Source organism: Neofelis nebulosa, chromosome 7 (assembly GCF_028018385.1).
Source record: "Neofelis nebulosa isolate mNeoNeb1 chromosome 7, mNeoNeb1.pri, whole genome shotgun sequence".
Classification (NCBI taxonomy): Eukaryota; Metazoa; Chordata; class Mammalia; order Carnivora; family Felidae; genus Neofelis; species Neofelis nebulosa.
Genome location: NC_080788.1, coordinates 74,282,802 through 74,303,160, shown reverse-complemented (window position 1 = coordinate 74,303,160; position 20,359 = coordinate 74,282,802). Strand labels below are relative to the sequence as shown.

General features: G+C 50.0%; 1 protein-coding gene and 1 long non-coding RNA gene across 6 annotated transcripts in view; both read left to right on the top strand.

The window, feature by feature from the left end:
• Positions 1–2,170, top strand: part of LOC131516944 (uncharacterized) — a 37,710-nt gene extending 35,540 nt beyond the window's left edge. For both annotated transcript variants that reach the window (XR_009264299.1, XR_009264298.1), the window contains one exon: positions 1,925–2,170. This is a non-coding gene — a long non-coding RNA (uncharacterized LOC131516944). The remainder of the gene's footprint in view (positions 1–1,924) is intronic.
• Positions 2,171–2,841: 671 nt separating this feature from the next.
• The window catches only part of SLC7A7 (solute carrier family 7 member 7), a 34,217-nt gene continuing 16,699 nt past the window's right edge, over positions 2,842–20,359 (top strand). The window contains exons 1-2 of one of the 4 annotated variants that reach the window (XM_058738480.1): positions 2,842–3,644; positions 7,965–8,508. In XM_058738480.1, coding sequence (XP_058594463.1) covers positions 8,010–8,508 — 499 coding nt within the window. In that variant the 5' untranslated portion in view covers positions 2,842–3,644; positions 7,965–8,009. Of the gene's footprint in view, positions 3,645–6,501; positions 6,891–6,932; positions 7,182–7,964; positions 8,509–20,359 lie in introns of those variants that run through there. The other 3 variants (XM_058738481.1, XM_058738479.1, XM_058738483.1) reach the window with 3 other exon arrangements.

Here is a 20,359-nt window from a genome sequence, read left to right as displayed (position 1 = left end):
TCTGCAGAGTGGCAATGCTGGCTTTAAAAATGCCACAGTTGGACTGTCCAAAAGGTGTACAAACAATCGTATTATTTACAAGTCATCTTTTAGCCTTAAAACATGGTGAGGCGTCGGGGCGCCTGGGTGGCGCAGTCGGTTAAGCGTCCGACTTCAGCCAGGTCACGATCTCGCGGTCCGTGAGTTCGAGCCACGATCTCGCGGTCCGTGAGTTCGAGCCCCGCGTCAGGCTCTGGGCTGATGGCTCGGAGCCTGGAGCCTGTTTCCGATTCTGTGTCTCCCTCTCTCTCTCTCTGCCCCTCCCCTGTTCATGCTCTGTCTCTCTCTGTCCCAAAAATAAATAAAAAACGTTGAAAAAAAAAATTAAAAAAAAAAAAACAAAAAAAAACATGGTGAGGCGTTTCCAGATCCCTTTCCTTGAATCAGCTCAGCAACACCCTTTGTTGTTGGGTCCACCCCACAACAAATGGGTGGGGCCATTAAGACTTCAGATGAAAGATGCTTTGGGCACTCCAGCCTCTCCGACACCCGAGAACGGGATATTTTTGGTTAAGTGCTGCCTCCTGGCGGCAGCTCTACTGCCCGACACCTTCCCCTTCTGGTGGAGACCACTTTCTTTAACTGGGGATCTCGAAGCTGATGCAACAGCTTCCCCGAGGGGGGCGGGGAGTTGAGACGCCCATCCGAGAGACCCCTCCCCTGGCTCCCGGCGGGCGCCGCTCCCTTCCTCCTCCCCCACGGGATTTTGCAGTCCAGAGTCCCTCCGGAGTTTCAGCTTTGCATCTCGGGGCTGGAGGCGGGGTTGCCAGGGTTTGGGGCTCTGGCCCGACCCCCGTCGGGCAGCCAGGGCGAGCGGGATTGGGAGGGAGGGAAGAGGAAGCTGAGCGTCCCTGGGGCGGAGGACGCGCCTAAGGGTATCCGCAGACACTTCCCTGTCCCAGGGGTAGAGCAGCTGTGCCTGAGCGAAGAGAGGGCAGGGGAGCGGGTTGCAGGCCACCTCGGCTCTCGGACCCTGGCGCCTTTCCCTCCACCCACCACGCTCCCCTCCTCCAGCGCTTCCTGAAGCCCGGGGAGGGGCGGGGGCTGCTTGGCCAGGGGGAAGGAAGGGAAGGGGACGCCGGGTGGGGTGGGTTGCTGGTCCCTCAAGGCAGACCCCGGTTTGGCCTCCGTATCCAGACCTGGACATCGGGGGCGACCAAGCTTTTAAGAGGAGCATTGAGGGTGGGCGGCGGCTGGGTCGGGGTTTGGGAAGGCGAGGTCTCGGGGCTGCGGATACGGAACACCCAGGGGCCAAGGGAAAGAGAGTACTAAAGGGAGCCGGCAGGGGAAGGCGAGGCGGGGCTGGGGGTTGGGGAGTGTGGGAGAAAGGGGCAAAGGTGAGGTCGGCCTGCTGGCTGGGCGGGGGCGGAGGAGTGTGGGGCCAGGGTCATGGGGGAGGGGAGAACTGCGGGAGGGCGTCCCCTACGGGGTTTGCGGTTCCACTCTTGAACTCGCCTGCGTTCTCCTGAACCTGAGCCTCGCCTCCCTCTGCCTAGTCGTCGCTGAGCGGCCGTCGCATCTTGCTCTCGCAGCGCGCGGACCGGTCACCTGAGCCTGGACGTGGGACCAAGAGGCCGAGAGCTTCTCGGATCCGGGAAAGCGCGTTAGATGCGAGGCCTTTTGTTTTCCCATTAATGAAACAAGTTCAATCCGAACCATTCTAGGCCTCCCAGTAAAACAAAATGATACCCTCCCACTCCTTCAACCCATTACTGTCAAAAGGAATAAATACTTCCAGATACGACTTGCTTGGTTTAGGAGCCAGAGCAACAGACGCATATAAGTGGGTCAGAAGGGCAAGTTCAAGGACGTTCCCAGAGCCGAGGCTGCTGGGAAATCAGTCTAGGAGGAACAGCATTGTTTATTCATTCCTGTATTCTTCCAGCAATTATTCTCGACATGTGCTCTGCCCTGGGGATACAGGGTGAAGAACGCCCCGGTGGTGCTTTCTTTTAGTGAGGGAGGCGCCCACAAACAGACGAACTCTGGGGGTGGTCGCGCCCTTGAAGAAAGTCCAGCATGGTGAAGGGGTGAAGACCGACAGAGGGAGGAAGTTGCTCCATCACAGACTTCTCAGGGAAGGCCTCTGGTAGTATGGTGTTTAAGCATAGACCTGAATGGAGTGAGCGAAGGGATGACGGATATCACGGGGTGGGGGTGGGGTGGGGTGGGAGGGCTGAATGGTGCAGGCAGAGGGAACAGCAATTGCGAAAGCTCGAAAGCTCGGAGAAGGGAGCATGTCTGTTGTGTGGCAACAGCAAGGAGGCCGCTGTGGCTTGAGTGGAGTGACAGTGCACGGGCCAGTGCCAACAGGGGCAGCGCTGGGGCTGTCTTCCTAGGACTTCCCTCATTTGCAACTTGGGCCTGACCCCAGACTGGAATTAAGGGGCAGGCCAGCTGGGCAGCGGCCTGGGTAGAAAAGGGCACTAAATTATCCTTGGGGTAATTCCGGCATTTGGTGCCAATGAACTCTGATTTCTGTCTGGGTCTCTTGGTGAACCGTAAATTGGCTCCCATACACTGACAGAATCCTTGACGACTGCTTACCTGGACTGTTTGTCTCCAGAATAATTTTGCAACGTGCAGGTACAGGCAGAAGTTGCAGGGTGTGGCCCCCGAGACCTGCCAGCCATCGTGGTCTAAAGGCAGCAGTCACAGCTGGAATTCTGCAAATGCGCCCTCCAGTGTGAAGTGCCCTTCCCTGAGAGAGCGTTATGCTATTGTCTACAGTTTAAATGGTTTAATATGCCCACCGAGAAACTGCTTCAGAGAGTTGCATGTGATGAATTCATATAATAAGCTCTAATTCTGAATGGAAAGAATGAGGCTTACCGTTTTTATCCCAACAAAATTGGTATTCCTCCACCCCTGCTAAGTAAAACATTCAACAGATATTTAAATGAGCCGGGTCTGAAGGGGTGCCAACTCACTGGCTTGCTCAGGGTGCCAGGGCTGGCTCTTACCCGGCAACACGTGCACCCCTTGAACCAACTGGGGACCTGAACTGTGAGTGGGTGCGTTTGCGGTCGGGCATTTGGCCGTACCCCCACAAGTAGTCTTGCTTGGCGTGTCTTGCCTTACATAGGGGCTGAGTTCTGGTGCCCTAATGATGGATCCTATGCCCTCTGCAGGACTAAGGATAGATCATATATGAGCGGGAGATGACTAGGACATGGAATCAGGAACAGGGGAATGGTTAAGGGCACCAGGAGGGGACTGCCAGTCACTGGGAGAACTTAAGTGCTCAGTAAACATAGGGCAACGAGGAAGTTCAGGGACTGAGGTGGGGAAGAGGAGGAGCTGAGATTGAGTAGAGAAGGTGCCTAGAGGCCAGCAGGCGTCGAAGTCCTCTGGGTCTGACCGGGCAGTCCCAGCTCCAGCCCGTCCCCTGGCCCCTCCCCGCTGCCGGCCAGAGTCACACATGTGTTTTCCTGTTTTCCATTTCGGTCCCCGTCACCCTCTGCCTTTTCAGCTCCTCGGAGTCAGCAGCTGCTGCAGCTCCAGCCTTAGCTGGCTTCCCTTCCTAGCACCTTCCCCTCCCCGCCCCTACCCCCTGCTTGCGGGTAGCCCCTCCTCCTCGCACCTGCCCAAAGGTCACGGGACAGGTAAGAGGTGGGAGAGGAGGGACTATGGGCCAGAGGGGAAGTGCCGGAGGAGGATGGAGTGAGCGTCCTGCAAATTGGCCAACCGGAGACCCAAGAGTCCGTTGTCTCCCGGCTCTGGCCCTGGCCCCGGCCCTCTCTAGGCAGAGCCCTCTTTCTGCCCAGAGACTTCAGCCCTACGCTAATGGGAGCCCTGGGCGCAGGAGTAAACAATTTCTTTCTTGTTTCACTTTTTTTTTTTTTTTTTTTTTAAGGGACTATCGTAGCCTCACTGGAATATAGAAAAACAAATGGAGCACTGGGGAGGGAGGAGCTGAGCTTCCAGCTTGGGGTGATGGGGGAATCTGGCTGCACCACAGTGTATGTGTTTTCTCTTTCTGTTGTTAGAGGGGAAAGCACAGACCAGTTGGAGCTAGGAAGGCAGGACATGGGGTCTCTAGGGGAGAAAGTGTCTTCTTCATTTAGCTCTTCAGCTTGACAGAGCAGCCAAGACCCTGAACTGTGTTCTCGTTCCTGGAAGAAGTATGCTTTGGCTTTGTCATTCACAGGTAGGGTGGGTTTGGGTCCAGGACTCCACTGGCTGCTGTGCTAGGCATGGCATGCTGTGGGCCCTGTGCCCACTTTCTCTGAAACCCTGAATCTGAATCTTCACCCATAGGCTATGAGTGTTGTCCTGTAACCTCCACTGGGTACTCAGGGATGAATGCACCTCAGGCAGGAAGAAGACAGGGTGCTGTGTATCAGGAAGGCAGGTATTTCCTGGGGTGCCAGACTCTACAAGTTTCTCCTGTAAAGCCTGGCGTGGGAGAGCCCTTTGGGAGAGGTCCTGCTGGTCCCAGGCTGCCTGAAAGGTGGAAGCATTACCCGAGAGCCAGGCTCTCAGGGAGGAATGTGAGCTGCCAAAGACGGTGCCTTCCTGCCCACGACTGCGATGCTAAGCAGTGGTTAAGAGGGGGCATCTTTTCTCTGAAGGGCATTCTCCCCTGTCCAGTTTGCACAGACTAAGGAGTAAGATAGGGAAGATTCCACTGGCGGCACTTCCTAGTGAGACCGCTAGGGTGTGCTGTCCTGCTGGAGTGTGGGTTTCACCCCCCTCCTCTGGGTATCTGTCTCAAGATTCCAAGATAAAGGACTTCGCTTTTCACATACCCCCAGCCCGGGACTAAACCCTGCACACTGCTTCGCTACTTTCCGCCACAGTTTCCCCTTCCTTTGTCCCACCTTCCTCATCTCTCCTTCATCCCTTTCCTTTATGTTCCATTAGGACATATGCCCACCCCTTGGTGCCAGGAAATTTGGTCTTAAAAGGGCAGGCGGCATGATGTGTTTTTATTTGCCAGGCAGTGGCCATCCTAGCAATAGCATCGCCGCCAAGAAGACTTGTAGTCGCCCCTCATCCCTGCAAAGGGGTGAGAAAGGGGAGGAGCAGGCTGGGAAGGAGGTAGCCTAGGCATCAGGCTGAAGGATGGCAGAGGCTTTCCGTTTAATCTAATCACACCCTCCCCCAGGTAATTCATTAGGGAGCCATCGGAAGCGTTTTCCTGTCTGAGGGGAAGGCCGGTTGGAACTGGTGGGAGGTAGGGGAGATAGCACAGAGCATGGGCTCTGCTGGCGAGCCCACCTGCCTCCTTCACCAGTTTGGCACCCCGACATGTGACTTAGTGCCTCTTGGGGCTGCAGGCAAGCTTGGATGAGATCAAGCATTGGGGTGCTTAGCAGTATGTCTGGCACCTGATAAGTGTTCCATAGATGATAGCTATCATTAACATGAGTGTTTAGGGGGCTGCTGGAAGAAAAGGACTCTCTCCTCTGGAGGGATTTTAGGTATTTGTGAGGATGGCTTAGGAGAAGTTTGATCTCTGGGAAGGGCGAGCTCACCAGAATGCAAAGATGTAGGGTAGAGATAAGCCACCCTCCCCCACACCCTGGGGATTTTTAGATCTTCCTTCTTATGTTAACCAAAGAGGGTTAGAAAGGGTGTGGGAAGGGACTGGCAGATTTCAGGATGGATAGGATGTATTTCTGTTGGTAAAAGAGAACCAGAATACCAGACCGAAGTAGATGGACTATGAAGCTAGAATATGTGATTTCCCAAAACAATGCTCAACTTCTTTGCTCTGGGCCTGTCTATGCAAGATAGCTCAATGAAATCTCAGTTCCCCATATTTTTAGGAAATTGGACTAAACTTGTATGTGGGGAAGGTGTTTATAGGAATTATTATTATTTTTTTAAGGATGAATGGGGAGGGGATGCAGCCAGAGGTTTGAGTCTCATTTTCTTTTTAATTTTTTTAAAGTTAACTTATTTGGAGAGAGAGAGAGACAGAGAGAGAGAGAGAGAGAGAGAGAGAGAGAGAGAGAGAGAGAGAGAATGAGAATGAGCAAGCAGGGGAGCGGCAGAAAGAGAGAATCCAAAGCAGGCTCTGCACTGCTGTCAGCATAGAGCCAGATGCAGGGCTCGAACCCACCAACATGAGATCATGACCTGAGCTGAAATCAAGAGTCAGACGCTTAACCGAATGCACCTCAGAGCTTCATTTCTTGACCTTGTTGCCTTGGAAGTAGATTGAGGCTCAGCTTTGGGGTTGTGGCTCAAATTTGGGGGCAGCCATCCTTTGCTCTGAGGGGAAGTGTGCAGAGTTCTTCTCTTAGGAGGCCCGTCACGAGGCATGGGGACTGTACTTACACTTCCTCTAATGTCAGCACGGGCAACAAGCCTTTGTGGCACCCTGTGCAATCTCCCCGCCTTGCCTTTCTTGTTTGGGGCGAGGGGGGAGTGGGGCTAGGGTGGGGCCTGGAGGACAGAGGCTTGTGCATTCCTTCTTAGGCCACCGCCCCGTCCTCAGCTAATTTCCTCAGGGCCAACTTCCCTGGGGCTAAAGAAACTGCACCCAGTGGACTGTCATTTCTTATGGGCCCTCAGTCCTGGAGCAGCGCTGACAAAGGAGATTCCTGAGAGAGCGCCTTCTTATCACAGAAAGTGCTGAGCCAAGAGCTCCAGGCTGCCCCTTTTGCAGATGTGAAAGGCCAGTGAACCTTAGACCCAGACAGTTGCTTAACACTCCTCTCCCCCTCCCTCACTCCCTCCTCCCGTCTTGACCTCTCCATTTGATTTAAATCCATAAGCATTTGCCTGGCCTTTCCTCTGACTGCCGGCTGAAAAGGAGGAGTGGTCAGGCCATAGTGCCTGGAGGCTGTGGCTCCCCAGGACTGCCACAGCGGGAATCTGCTGGAACCCAGGTTCAGGGAGTGAGTGTGCTTCCCGCCCTCCCCTCAGCAACCCCCTCCCCTCGCCCACCCCCTGTGCTGCTTTGCACTGTCCAATCACTTCCTCTCCCCAGTGCCCCAGGCCCTAGCACCTCTCCACTTGGTCCGCCAGCCTCTCCTCTCTTCCTCTCCGCCGTCTCCCACTCTGCAGTGCTCTCGGGCACCTGCTGCCGCTTTAGCTACTTGCCTCAGCTTTGGGTCTTTGGGTCTCAGCTCTCCAGCTGCAATTCCTGGGCAGGGGAGCCATCATCAGCTGCCTCCCATCATCCCTAGGTTGGATCACCCTTTTCCCATTCATACCTTTTTGGGTGATGCACCTATGCTGACGTGGGGGATTGGACAGCAGGAGGCTGGAACACTAGGGGCTGCGAGAGAGAGATGTCTGGGAAGGAAAAGAGGAGAATAATCTGCCGCCTTTCAGAGAGGAGTGGGGCTGCTTGGGCTCTGCTAGGGCTGCAGACCTCACCTCAGGGTGGTTAAGAGATGCTCCCTGAGCAAGGGGATGGTTGTAGGTTTCCGGCAAGAGGTCCATGAAGCCCTTAGGTTTGCCAGAGTCCGTGTCCTTGGGGAGGAGAGAAGTTTGTGAGGGGAACCCACAGAGAGGCTGCTTGCAAGGTTGGTTCCTAATGTTGCAGCTCAGCACAGGTAACAGTGAGACTGGAATTGGAAGGGAGACAGGCTTTTTTGGGGCAAGGCTGAAAAAAACACAGGCTCAAATCAGGATGGTTATACCCCGGGGACTGCCAAATTGCCTTGTATCCCAGCAGAGTCCGATAGAACCAGGATTTAATTTTCTATTTTGGAAATCTGGGGGGCAGCACCCTCCTAATGAGGAGAAATGCTGCTTTCTCTCTAGAGAATGAGTGCCTTCTCTTAAAAATTCCACCTGGGGTTGTTTCAAGGAGCCAGCTGGAGAAGAAGAGGTTAATGGGAGATGGGAGGCCAGAGTGAGTTCTCTGAGATGGTGGGCCGGATGTTGTCCCTGTTGACCACCATAGGCAAGAGTTTTAGGTAATTGCCAGCCACCTGAGTTATATCTTCATCTTTCTTCCTTAGAGGGCGATGCCAAGAAGCTGGTGACGGCTTTCTTCTCCTTCCACCATGGCTGACGGCATTAAATATGAAGTGGCCTCCCAGCAAGAGGGGGACTCCTCCCCTTTGGGCGATGAAGCCAGCTCAGGGTCTGAGCAGGTAAAGCTGAAGAAGGAGATCTCGCTGCTTAATGGCGTGTGCCTGATTGTGGGGAACATGATCGGCTCGGGCATCTTTGTCTCCCCCAAGGGCGTGCTCATGTACAGTGCCTCTTTTGGCCTCTCCCTGGTCATCTGGGCTGTTGGGGGCCTCTTCTCCGTCTTTGGAGCCCTTTGTTATGCGGAATTGGGCACCACCATTAAGAAATCTGGAGCCAGCTATGCCTACATCCTCGAGGCCTTCGGGGGATTCCTTGCCTTCATCCGATTGTGGACCTCGCTCCTCATCATCGAGCCCACCAGCCAGGCCATTATTGCCATCACCTTTGCCAACTACATGGTGCAGCCCATCTTCCCGAGCTGCTTTGCCCCCTATGCGGCTGGGCGCCTGCTGGCTGCTGCCTGTATCTGTAAGTGGGGCCGGGGCAGGAGGTGTGGGCTGGAGCGCCAGGGCAGAGGCTGGGATGTGAGTCCAGTAAGCCAGTGAGAAAGGAGCTGGAAGCGAATGCCTCCGACAAACACTCTTGTTTTCATTTTATTATTAAAAAAAAAAAAAAAAGATTCTATTTTTTTTTTAATTTTTTTTTCCACGTTTTTATTTATTTTTGGGACAGAGAGAGACAGAGCATGAACGGGGGAGGGACAGAGAGAGAGGGAGACACAGAATCGGAAACAGGCTCCAGGCTCTGAGCCATCAGCCCAGAGCCTGACGCGGGGCTCGAACTCACGGACCGTGAGATCGTGACCTGGCTGAAGTCGGACGCTTAACCGACTGCGCCACCCAGGCGCCCCCAAAAAAGATTCTATTTTTAAGTAATCTCTACACCCAATGTGGGGCTTGAATTTACAACTCCTAGATCAAGAGTTGTATGCTTTGGGGCAAGTGGGTGACTCAGTCAGTTAAGTGCTTGGGCTCAGGTCAGGATCTCGGGGCCTGGGGGTTCGAGCCCCGTCCGGCTCTGTGGTGACAGCTCGGAGCCTGGAGCCTGCTTCGGATTCTGTGTCTCCCTCTCTTTCTGCCCCTCCCCCGCCATGCTCTGTCTCTCTCCATCTCTCAAAAATGAGTAAACGTTAGAAAAAAAAAAAGAGTTGTATGCTCTGCCGACTGAGCCAGCCAGTCGCCCCCTCTTGTTGTCTTTAAATTAGTATGGGCTTCGTGTGAAAATTCAAATGGTAGCAACGTGTAAAAACAAGCAACAATAAAGAGAACACTTCACCTCTTCCCCACTTTGCCACGGTAGCCCCACTAGCAGTTCGTATGCCCTTCCTGACTTTTTCTTGTTCCTTTAAGAAGTGTCGTTAAAAAAATGTAGTTTTCTTCTGTTTTTATTTTTTGTAAAGTTTATTTATTTTGGGAGAGGTAGTTGTTTTGTTTTTAAAATATGGGATCATGGTACACATATAATTCCGGTTTGTGCTTTATTCCCAGAATTTACCAGTGACATTTTCTACTTAGAGATCTATTTAAAAAAAAATTTATTTATGTTATTCCATGTTAATGTGAAGGATGTATTGTTTATTTAACAAATCAGTCCTCTTAGTGGCCATTTAAGCGGGTTCTAATTTGTTAGGCACACAGGTAATGCACCAATGAATATTTTATTGTTTATACGAGTTTTTCTGTGGGCCAGATTCTTAAAACCGTCATTTCAATCTACCCTGACTTTTGCTCTGTCTCGTAAGTAATGTATTTAAACCTATACATTCAGCAAAGCCACTTTGGAGGTCCCGAGAAGCTGATCATCTATAGCCCCATCCCCCAGGGGCCTCTGTTCTGGAAAAATGGCCTCCTCGCCTGAAACCTTGGAGACCCTTCCCGCACCCCAAATGTGGAGAAGCTTGGAAATTCTGTCATTTTAAGGGGCACCTCCCCCAGCAGCGGTGGCTGCGGAGTGTGGGCATTTTGCACCAGGTGTAGTTGCTCCCTGGATCAATCCTCTCCAGTCGGCTTTGTGTCCTCTTTTCTCGAGGTTTCTCCACTGCCCCATCTTATTCCTCCGCTTCCTCTCCAGCCTGCCCCCTTTGACTGTTGTGCGGAGTCCTGGGTGTCTCCATGGGGTCCCCTTGTGCTTTGTGCGTCTGTGCTTGTGGCTTGGACTCCTCCTCGTGTATGGGGATGTTTGTCAGGCATGGCAACAATCAGGGAGGGGAGGAGGGCACTGTCTCTTGTTACAAGGAGGCTTTCCCTTGAGGTCTCAAATGTGATCTGTAATGTCTCTTGCATCATTTACAGTTGACTTACCGGGGAAACTAATTTTAGGATCTGTCAGTCTTGAGGCGCTCTCCAGTGTGGGCATACTGTTATGTATCTTGTATGGTGTAGGGATTATTCCAAGCAAAACTTCCAAGATGGCTGCATCGTTTGAAGTACTAGAATCCAATAATTTTAACCATCTCTGTTGAAATCTCTTTAAAACCAGTGATATGTCTGCCTGCCTTCATAACTTGACGTTTCTTTTGGTGACTCAGAGTCACCATTACACATCTCTATTCTTACATGACTATGAGGCCTCAGGCCACTGGGGCGGGGACGAGTGTTGACTTCTTCAGGAGCTTCCAGGGTGCTGGCCTGACTTCAGTTCAGCAGTTTCATTCTTTATGAGTTCCATCTGTGTCATGTCTGACAGCTGTTGTTCCTTGACTCTGGCATTGTGCCTACCTCCATCAGCCACCCCTTTTTAAAAAATGTTTATTTATTTTTGAGACAGAGACAGAGCGTGAGTGAGGGAAGGGCAGAGAGAGAGAGGGAGACACAGATTCTGAAACAGGCTGCAGGCTCTGAGCTGTCAGCACAGAACCTGACGTGGGGCCCGAACCCATGAACCTTGAGATCATGACCCGAGCTGAAGTTGGACGCTCAACTGACTGAGCCACCCAGGCGTCAGTCACCCCTTTTTAATTTGCTGTGTCTAATTGGGGACAGAGATGTCCTCAGACCCTACAGTTGGGTGCACATACACATGCAGGTACACCCTTGTAAGGATATGGGCAGAGTAGCCACAGTTATGATTTGTCCGCAGAGCTCCCCAGTTAATAAAAAGATACAGTTTTGTGCATGGCTTTATGGCATATATATAACATAATTCTGATGGAGTGACAGATACACCAGATCTGTGTTTGAGCCTGCGTGACCCTAGGCAGGGTGCAGTAACTGTTTTACTTCTGGGCTACTGTGTGGACGAAGTGAGATTTGGTGGAAACCATAAATCATGACTCAGGTGTAATGTATTGGTGATTATTATGTTTGAAATTATTCTCTTTTGGCTGCTTCCAGGACTTTGTTCTGTCTTTAATTACTTCAGAGGGACCTAGAGATCTGGAAGAAGGTTCAAAAGGGCAACCAAGATTGTAATTAAGAATTTAGGGACATATGATTCATGAGTTTCTTCCTTCAACCATTGTCTAACGAGCACCCAATACATGAACATTCTGTCCATATACTACCTATGCAGTAATATCTTGTTTATCTAGCCATAGCCGTTCAGGAGAAAGGTAGAGCAAAAGGCCTAGAAGCAGCCAAGAAAGAAATTTTAAACACAATAATCATTAATATGTTACAGTTGAGTCATGATTTATGGTTTTCACAGCCTCACTTCATCTGCAGAGTGGCCTGGAAGTAAACCATCCCTGCACTTGCCCAATGTCCTGCCACTACTGAGCCCTCCCTCAGGCACAGGTTTGGTGCCCTTGTCACTCCCCCAGAGTTGTCAAATATATGCCAACAATGTATGCTCAACGTGAGGACTGAGGCTGAATCTTTGAACTTAGCGAGAATAGGGATTTAATACAGAACTTTCATTCATTCACGGAACATTTAGAGCATTCTCTGCGCTAGATATTCCAATGAATGCTGGGAAGCAAAGAAGAATAAAGTCTGGACTTTGCCATCCAAGAACTCCTAGTCAAGGAGAGAGATAGATAGGTTAACCAATAATTGTCATGCAATGTAGGAAATGTGGTGATAGAGACACTGTAGGAGAAAGCAGGACAATTTTCTTCATTTGGGGAAGAGGGATTATAGGAGGATGTCACAGAGACCATGATGTCTGAACTGAATTTTGGAAAGATACGGAGCTGTCTCCTAGGACACTGTCACTGAGGCAACTGCAGTGTGACAAGGTGTGGAGGTGCAGACAGGCATGGAATGTTCAGAGAATTCCAGGTGGTTGGTATGGCTGGAATGCAGGGTGGGAGAGGGTGAGAAGGCAGAGACTGGAAACGTAGCCCAAGGCCAGCTCCAAGACTGGTTTATACATTGTCTACACAGGGTAGACTTTATCTGGAAAGTGGGAAGTTGTTGATTGTAAGTGGGGAAGTGAAATTAGATTTGCCTGGAAGAAGAACACTGGTGGCCAGGTGGAGTGTTTTTGGCAAGTGTGAGAATCAGAAGGTAGGCACATCGGTTTAGGGAGTGGACACCTGAGTCTACTTGAAGGCTGGTGAGCAAGGCCTTTGGACCAGAGATGAGGGGGTGGATAGAAAAGTAGTAATAAGGCATGGTTTCTAGGACTTCTGGATGAGTGTGTGTGGTGGTGGGGGGCAGTTCTCAGAGGTGATGCTAAGAATTCAAGCTTGGACAGGGGGCCGGTGATGGGGCTTCCATCTGAAATAGGGAAGGTGAGCTGAGGGATGAGTAGAGGGGCATCTGGAGCTTCTGCTAGGCTGCTTATGTGGCCTTTTCCATGAGCAGCGCCCTCCTTGGGTCATCATGACCCAGAGTCGGTCACTGTCCCATCAACTGACTCATACTTAAACAGAGACTGATGTGTAAATGATGATGGCAGCCTAGGAATGTACAATGATGGACATACATCATTAGCATAATTTCTAATGACCAGAAGGTGTGTGTTCACTGTCAAGGCTTCCTAATGCCATAGTCCCTAGGAAACCCATCGAGGAATCAGGGATTGCTCTCAGGGCATGGAATCAGAGCCAAGGGAGAAAGTTTTGACTACTGGAGACAAATTTACTGAACGTGATGGGTTTTATAAAATACGGAGCTGAAAGGTAGAGCAGGAAACTCACGGTGTGGTGGAGGAGACAGGAAGTAGTCAATTACACACTTCATATGGGTAAGTGCTGGGAGCGGGTGGGGTGGGCCCTCCTCAGGAGATGTCTGTACTCAATGCTGAAGGATGAAATGGCGTCAAGGGGTGGCTGAAGCGCCCACTGGCCGTGACCTACAAGGCGTGCTCCATCTGACTTCTCTCAGACCTCTCTCCCCCTCACTCTCTCTGTGGAGCTACACCGGCTTTCTTGCTTTTCTTCCAGTTTGCCTGGCCTGTTCCTGCTTCGGGAGTTTTGTACTTTATCGTTCCTTCTGCTGAGAAGGCTCTTTCCTCAGATGTCCTCAGAGCTCATCCCCTCAGTCCACTCGGGTCTTTGTACAGACGTTACTTCACCAGAGACTTCTCCTGTCTCTAATGGTCACTCTCAGTTTCCCATCCTGTTTTGTTTTTCTTGATAGCACCTGTCACCACCTGACATTAATCGTTTACTTGTCTGTTGTCTATCTTTCCCTCTAGAGTGTAAACACCACGAAAGTAAGCACTTTGTTTTGCTCACGGCTGAATATCCAGCGCCTAGAACAGTGCCTGGCATCTGCTAGGTACTCAATAAATATGTTGAATGAAGAAGGGGCAAGGATATTTTAGGCACAGGGAAAGGCAATGTAAAGCACAAAGGTGAGAAAAAGAATGGAGTGTGGGTGCGCGGGGGCGATTGTGGGATGTGAGGGGACAAAAGGAGGCAAGTGGCTAGAACACGACGCTCATGTTCTAGGGAGTTAAGATTTTATTCCACAAGTTAGGAAGCTCTTGTGGCAATCCAGGCAGGAAATGACAAAAGCCCAAATGAGGGCAGTGGCAGCGGGGCTGTGGCTTACTTAGGAGATGATGTCTCCAGGAAAGGATAGATAGGAGAGCAATTTAGAAGGTATAATCAGTATAACCAGTAATACTTATTGGGATGTCTGGTGTAAGAGAGAGAGGTAGGTGATGAGGAAAACACCCACCAGCTTGTAAATGTTGTATCCCAGGGGCTAAGCCTGTCTTAGGATCCACTGTATCCCCAGCAAAGAAACCAAGAGAGGAGCTTGATAACTATTCCTTGAATGAAAAGCTGAGGTTTCTGGTTTGGGCAGTTGGTAGGTGGTGGCATCGTTTACAGGGATGGGGAGGATGGAATCATGTTGAATTTGAAATTTGTAGGATAGGAGGTGGATGTGCCCATTTGGAGCTCAGTAAAGAGATGGGGCTGGAGATAGGCAAGTGCTTCGTAAATACTTGTTGAATGTTTATTTTCCCAGCACTGATCATTGTCTTCCTGGAGCTCTCACTGTGTGTGTGTGCACGCATGCGTGTGCGTGAGCATGCTGGGGGCTGTCAGGGTGGGCACTCCAACGCAAGGTTACAATGGATTATAATGAGTGTTGTGATTTCTTAGGCACAGGGAGCCATGGGAGCAGACCTAGGCTAGCCTAGGAGAGTAGAAACTCTGTAAGGAAGTTTAAGCTGACACCTGAATGAGGAATTAACCAAAAGAGGGCGGAGTTGCATCTCAGGCAGCAAGAACAAGAGGTATGAAAACTCCGAAGACAAGAAAGAAGGACGTTTTAGAGACTCCTTCTAGTAAAGGACGTCAGGGTGGGCTGCAATACTGAGGTTAAGGTAGGAAATGTTGACAGCTGGCCTGCAGAGGTGGGTGGAAATGGTAAGATAGTTTGTTCAGGGCTTTATTAGTTGTAGTTATTATTGTTCTATAATAAATCATCTAGTGACATAGAATAATAGTCATTTTATTTATTTATTTATGTTTATTTATGCTTGTTTGTTTATTTAGGTTTATTTATTTATTTTGAGAGAGAAACAGCCGGGGAAGGTCAGAGAGAGAGGGAGAGAGAATCCCAAGCGGGCTCTGTGCTGTCAGCATGGAGCCCGATGCAGGGCTCAAACCCACAAACTGTGAGATCATGACCTGAGCTGAAACCAAGAGTCTGACGCTTAACTGACTGAACCACCCAGGTGCCCCTATTTATTTATTTTAAAGTAATCTCTACACCCAATGTGGGGCCTGAACTCATGACCCCGAGATTAAGAGTTGCATGTTCTGACTGAGCCAGCCAGGTGCCCCACAGCTATTTTATTCTTTTATGGTTTCTTAGCTCAGGAATTTTGGAAGGGGTAACTGGGGCAGTGCTGGCTCAGGGTCTCGTGTGGTGGTAGTCAGATGGTGGCAGGAGCTAGAACGAGGGGATGCTGAAGAAGATGGGGGCTAGCTGGGCATCTTTTTCTTTTCGTGTTGTGTTAGATGTGTCTTTCAAGTGGTCCCTCCATATGGACTATGTTGAGTCTCCTTACATAATGATGGCCCCAGAGCAATCAAACTCTCTACCTGGCAGCTGAAGGCTTCCAGAACGGAGTATGTCATCAACCAGAGTGGAAGCTGTGCGTTTTATGACCTAGCCTCTGAGGTCACAGGGTGTCTTTCCTGCTGAACTCTGTAGGTAGAAACATTCACAGAAGAATATCTCTTCTTCTTTTTTTTTTTTTTAAATGTTTATTTATTTCTGAGACAAAGAGAGACAGAGCATGAGTCGGGGAGGGGCAGAGAGAGAGGGAGACACAGAATCCGAAGCAGGTTCCAGGCTCCGAGCTGTCAGCACAGAGCCAGACGCGGGGCTCGAACTCACAAACCGTGAGATCATGACCTGAGCTGAAGTCGGTCGCTCAACCGACTGAGCCACCCAGGTGCCCCAAGAATATCTCTTCATAAGAGAAGAGGCACAGACCCTATCTCTTGATGGGCAGAGTGTTACAGTCACATTGTATGAAAAGCATGTGTGCTGGGAAATGTTGTTGAGACATCTTTGGAAAATACAATCTGTTGCACAAACCACATTAAGGAGTTTGGTGGGCTTTCTCCTATGGTAATAAAAAAAAACCTCTTTGAGAGTAAAGCAGAGAGTGACTTGTGTTGTGATTAAATTGTAGAATTTGTGATTTTTAGAAAGATTACTCTGACTTCAGTTTGCAGAACTAAAAACAGGGAGACCACTTAGGAAGCTGTTGCCATGATCCCAGTGAGGGAGGATAGTGGCTTGGATTAGAGTCATGGGATGAGAGATGAGGAGACTGGTTAAGACTTAGACACTGATTAGATGGATATGGGTGGAGGTTGAGGATGATAAGATGACCACGTTTCTGTCTCGGGCAACTGGGTGGATGGTGATGCCAGTTACTTACAGGGAGTCAGACTGAAGGAGCAGTAGGTTAAGAGAAATTGATAGGTCAGTTTTGGATAGGTTAATTTGTGTTTGCTGACGATCAGTAGGTGGTTGTATATTCATATGTATATGAAATTACAGTGGTTGGGCTGGTGATATACTTTTGTGAATCCTTGGTGTAGAGGTGGTCATTGAAATCACAGTAGCAGATGAGATGATCTTGACCGGATGTAGCAAGAGAGGAGGAAAGGGGCGAGGTTAGCATCTCAGGAATGCCAACATTGAAGGATAAATAGTCCACAACAAGGAGAAGAAGCGCCCAGAGAGATAAGAGGGAAATGGGAGATGGTGAGTAAAAGAGAGCAATTTGAGAAGGAGTTGGTGGCCAACGGTGTCCAATCTGCTAAGAGGCCAAGCTAGATAAGGAGGGCGGTTGCTTGGATATATCAACAGGAAGTCACCGTAACTCTGGAGAGGGAAATTTCAGGGCAGTGAGGGTAGAGTCAGATTTTAGAGAGATTGTTTATTCATCCAGTGAAACCTGAGTATCTACTATATGCCTACTTCTGGGCGAGGCCTAGGGATCCAGAAGTGACTGTTACTCAGTCTGTCCTCATTTGGCTCCGACTTGATGATAGAGACACATCAATAAACTATTCTATTGCAGTGTGGATAGTGTGGGGAAAAGCAGAGGCAGCACACTCAAGGGGGATGGGTTTACACTCAAAAGTAGCCTTTGTTGAGGAACTGTTAAGTAAGATAAGGAATGGAATGCCATTTGGAATTGACAAATAACAGGTCAGGAAAACTGTCCCTCTTCAGTGGAGTGGTAGAGTGGATATTAGTCAAGGGAAAGGAAGGGAATGTAGATATACTTTCCAGAAGACTGATTCTGTAGACAAGAAGTGTGGTTCTTAGAGGGAGGGACCGAGGTTGAGGGAGGGGTTTATGGGGAAGACTTCAGTCCTCCTTAGGCTGGTTTGGGGGTATATTTCTGGAAAATTTGGATGAAGAATCCATACCTGACAGTCACGTCTTCTCCATGGTTGGGTAGAGTGCTTGGGTGCCCCGAGTCAGCATCTCTCTCCCTTGAACTCATCCCTTTGGGAGGCAGGAATGTGTGGTGGTTAAGAGCATGGAATCAGGTCAAATTATTAGTCTCAGGTTCCTCATCTGTATAATGGAGTCTCTATCTCCTAGAGGCTTGATCTATATTTTTACCATACTTTAATCCTGTTCAAACAGTGACCATTTCAGGAGAGCAAATAATTTCTGCTCCCGTCATGATGGCTTACTGTCCCTCTACAGATAATAGTTTTCCTTTAGAACTGCTGATGAACTACAATGCTAGATAGGCTACTATTGCGAATAGACCTTGAAATCATTTACTGATTATTGCTTAAGTAAGTTTTTTCTACGCGTGGGTGACTTCACTCATTGCTGATTTCATTGTCTGGGTAATCACGTGCTTTCCTCTCTGCCAGGAGTTTGTCCTCCCATCCCCCAACCCCAGCATGAGCCTCCCTGTGCTCAGTCCAGGCAACGGTGGTCCTGGTGCCCACCTGCACCCCCTTCGCTGCCCCAGACTGGATGGGTTGCCTCACAGTGACTTTCACAGCACCCAGTTTTTATTCTTTTTTAAACTGTCTTTTCTTTAAAAAAAAAGTTTTTTTAAAATGTTCATTCAGTTTTGAGGGACAGAGAGCGAGCAGGGAAGGGGCAGAGAGAGAGGGAGACACAGAATCCAAAGCAGGCTCCAGGCTGTGAGCTGTCAGCACAGAGCCCGACGTGGGGCTTGAACTCACAGACCGTGAGATCATGACTTGAGCTGAAGTCAGTCGTTTAACCAACTGAGCCACCCAGGCTCAGGGTTTTTCTGTTTTTTGTTTAAGTTTATTTACTTTTAGGGAGAGAGAACTCACACAAAAGTGTGTGAGCAAGGGGTGGGGCAGAGAAGAGAGAGGGAGAGAGAGATTCCCAAGCTGGCTCCATGCTCAGTGTGGAGCCAATGCGGGGCTCAATCCCATGAACTGTGAGATCATGACCTGAGCCGAAATCGAGTCGGACACTTAACCTACTGAGCCACCCAGGTGCCCCATCACCCAGTTCTTATAATTGTCCATGTTCACTTTTCTGTGAAGGCTGAGGACTGGGTCTGTACAAGGCCTGGAGCACAGTCAGTGCTCAGTACATACTTGTTCTCTGGCTGGCTGAATGAATGAATGAATGAATAAAGGAATAAATGAATTAGGAGTTCTGAAAAAACCTTGCTGTCCCTCCAGGGTACTATAAATGGTTACTTTTCCTAACCAGAGAAGTGTGCAGATGGCCCCTCCTAGAGCTGATTATTCTGGCTTCTCAGAGTTCTTAGGGGACCGCCCCAGTTTTCTGCAGCCAGAAGCCCCATCACCCCAGGGGGAGATCATCCCACTCACAGTCCCACATCCTTGCTTACAATAGGGACAGCATGGCGTGCTGCGGTGTATACAAGTTTTGGAGCTGGACACTGCCTGAGTGGCCTCAGTTTTCTCAATTATGAGATAAAGACTGGGGTGCCTGGCTGGTTCAGTCAGAAGAGCATGTGACTCTTGATCTTGGGGTCGTGGGTTCGACTCCCATCTGCAGTGTAGAGATTCCTTAAATAAATAAAACTTAAAAAAAGATAAAGATAATACACCTACTCTGTCACATTAAGTTAGATGATATCTATGAGAATGCAAGGGACCTAACACTTAATTGTTAGCCAAAAATGGTGTGTCCTACTGCAAATTCTATTCAGTCATATGCATCTTATTAATTTCTAAAAACTTTACTTTCCATTCCACCTTTGGATGACTTAAAAGCGGTTTTAGTGTTCCAGGGATCAGAAAGGAGAGCTGAGGGGCACCTGGGTGGCTCAGTCGGTTGAGCATCTGACTTTGGCTCAGGTCATGATCTCGCGGTTCGTGAGTTCGAGCCCTGCATCAGGCTCTGTGCTGACAGCTCGGAGCCTGGAGCCTGCTTCCGATTCTGTGTCTCCCTCTCTCTCTGCCCTTCCCCTGCTCACGCTGTGTGTGTGTGTGTCTGTCTCTCTCAAAAATAAAATAAACATTAAAAAAGTTTATTTTTAAAGAAAGGAGAGCTGAGACCCTTCCTCTTTGCCAGACAGGGGAACTTTTCCCTTGGCAGAGTCAGAGCGAGGTGTCCCCAAGTGCAGCCCCACCTGACCGTTCTTTCTTGAAAGCCAGCCTGCCTCGGCCACTGTTAGCCGTGTCGGAAGCTTCTGCTCCTGCCTTGTCCTGTCTGTGCTTGCCTGCCCTGTGATCTAGGATCTTTGGTCTAGTTTTTTTTGTTTTTGTTTTTGTTTTGTTTTTGCCTTTCATGAACAGGAGCTCTTACTTACTGTGTCTTCACAGGAGGTCTGCCCACACTGTGCCAGTCAGCCAGCAGCACATACTCAGGCCCCTCTGGGAACAGACCGCTGGTCTTTGGGGATCAGGTGTTTCCCCGATGCTTGACCCTAGTGACTTGCACATAGTAGGTGCTTCAATAAATGGCAGCTGGATGCACGAACAGGAGATGTGGCTCTAGATTTGGCTTGGTGGAGAAGGGCATTGTGTGCCTTTGGCTCTCAGGGTTGGATGAGGGCTGGGCCCACTGTGGGCTAGGCACGAGGGAGGGCAGAGAGCTCACCCCGGGTCTCCTGGAGCCGCTTGTGGGCTGTAGGGGACTTTGGATCTCTGCGTGTTTGTCTGAGAGCTTGGGCCGTGTGTCCTTGTGCAGCTTCTTCTGATACTCGACCACTGACATCACGTACTTGTGGCTAATGAAGCGGAATAGGCAGATGCTGGGCCCGCAACTGATTTCTGCCCTTCACACTTTCTACTTGGCAGCTAGGTACTTTCTCAGAGGAGTTTTCTCAAGAGCCACTTTAGGTTGGAGGTGAGGAAGCTTCTACTTCACGTCTCACATTCACACACTGCATAGGCTGGAGTCAGAGCCTTGGGTTCTTTCTGGGGTGGGGCCGACATGAACTTCAGCACAACCTTCCTCCGCAG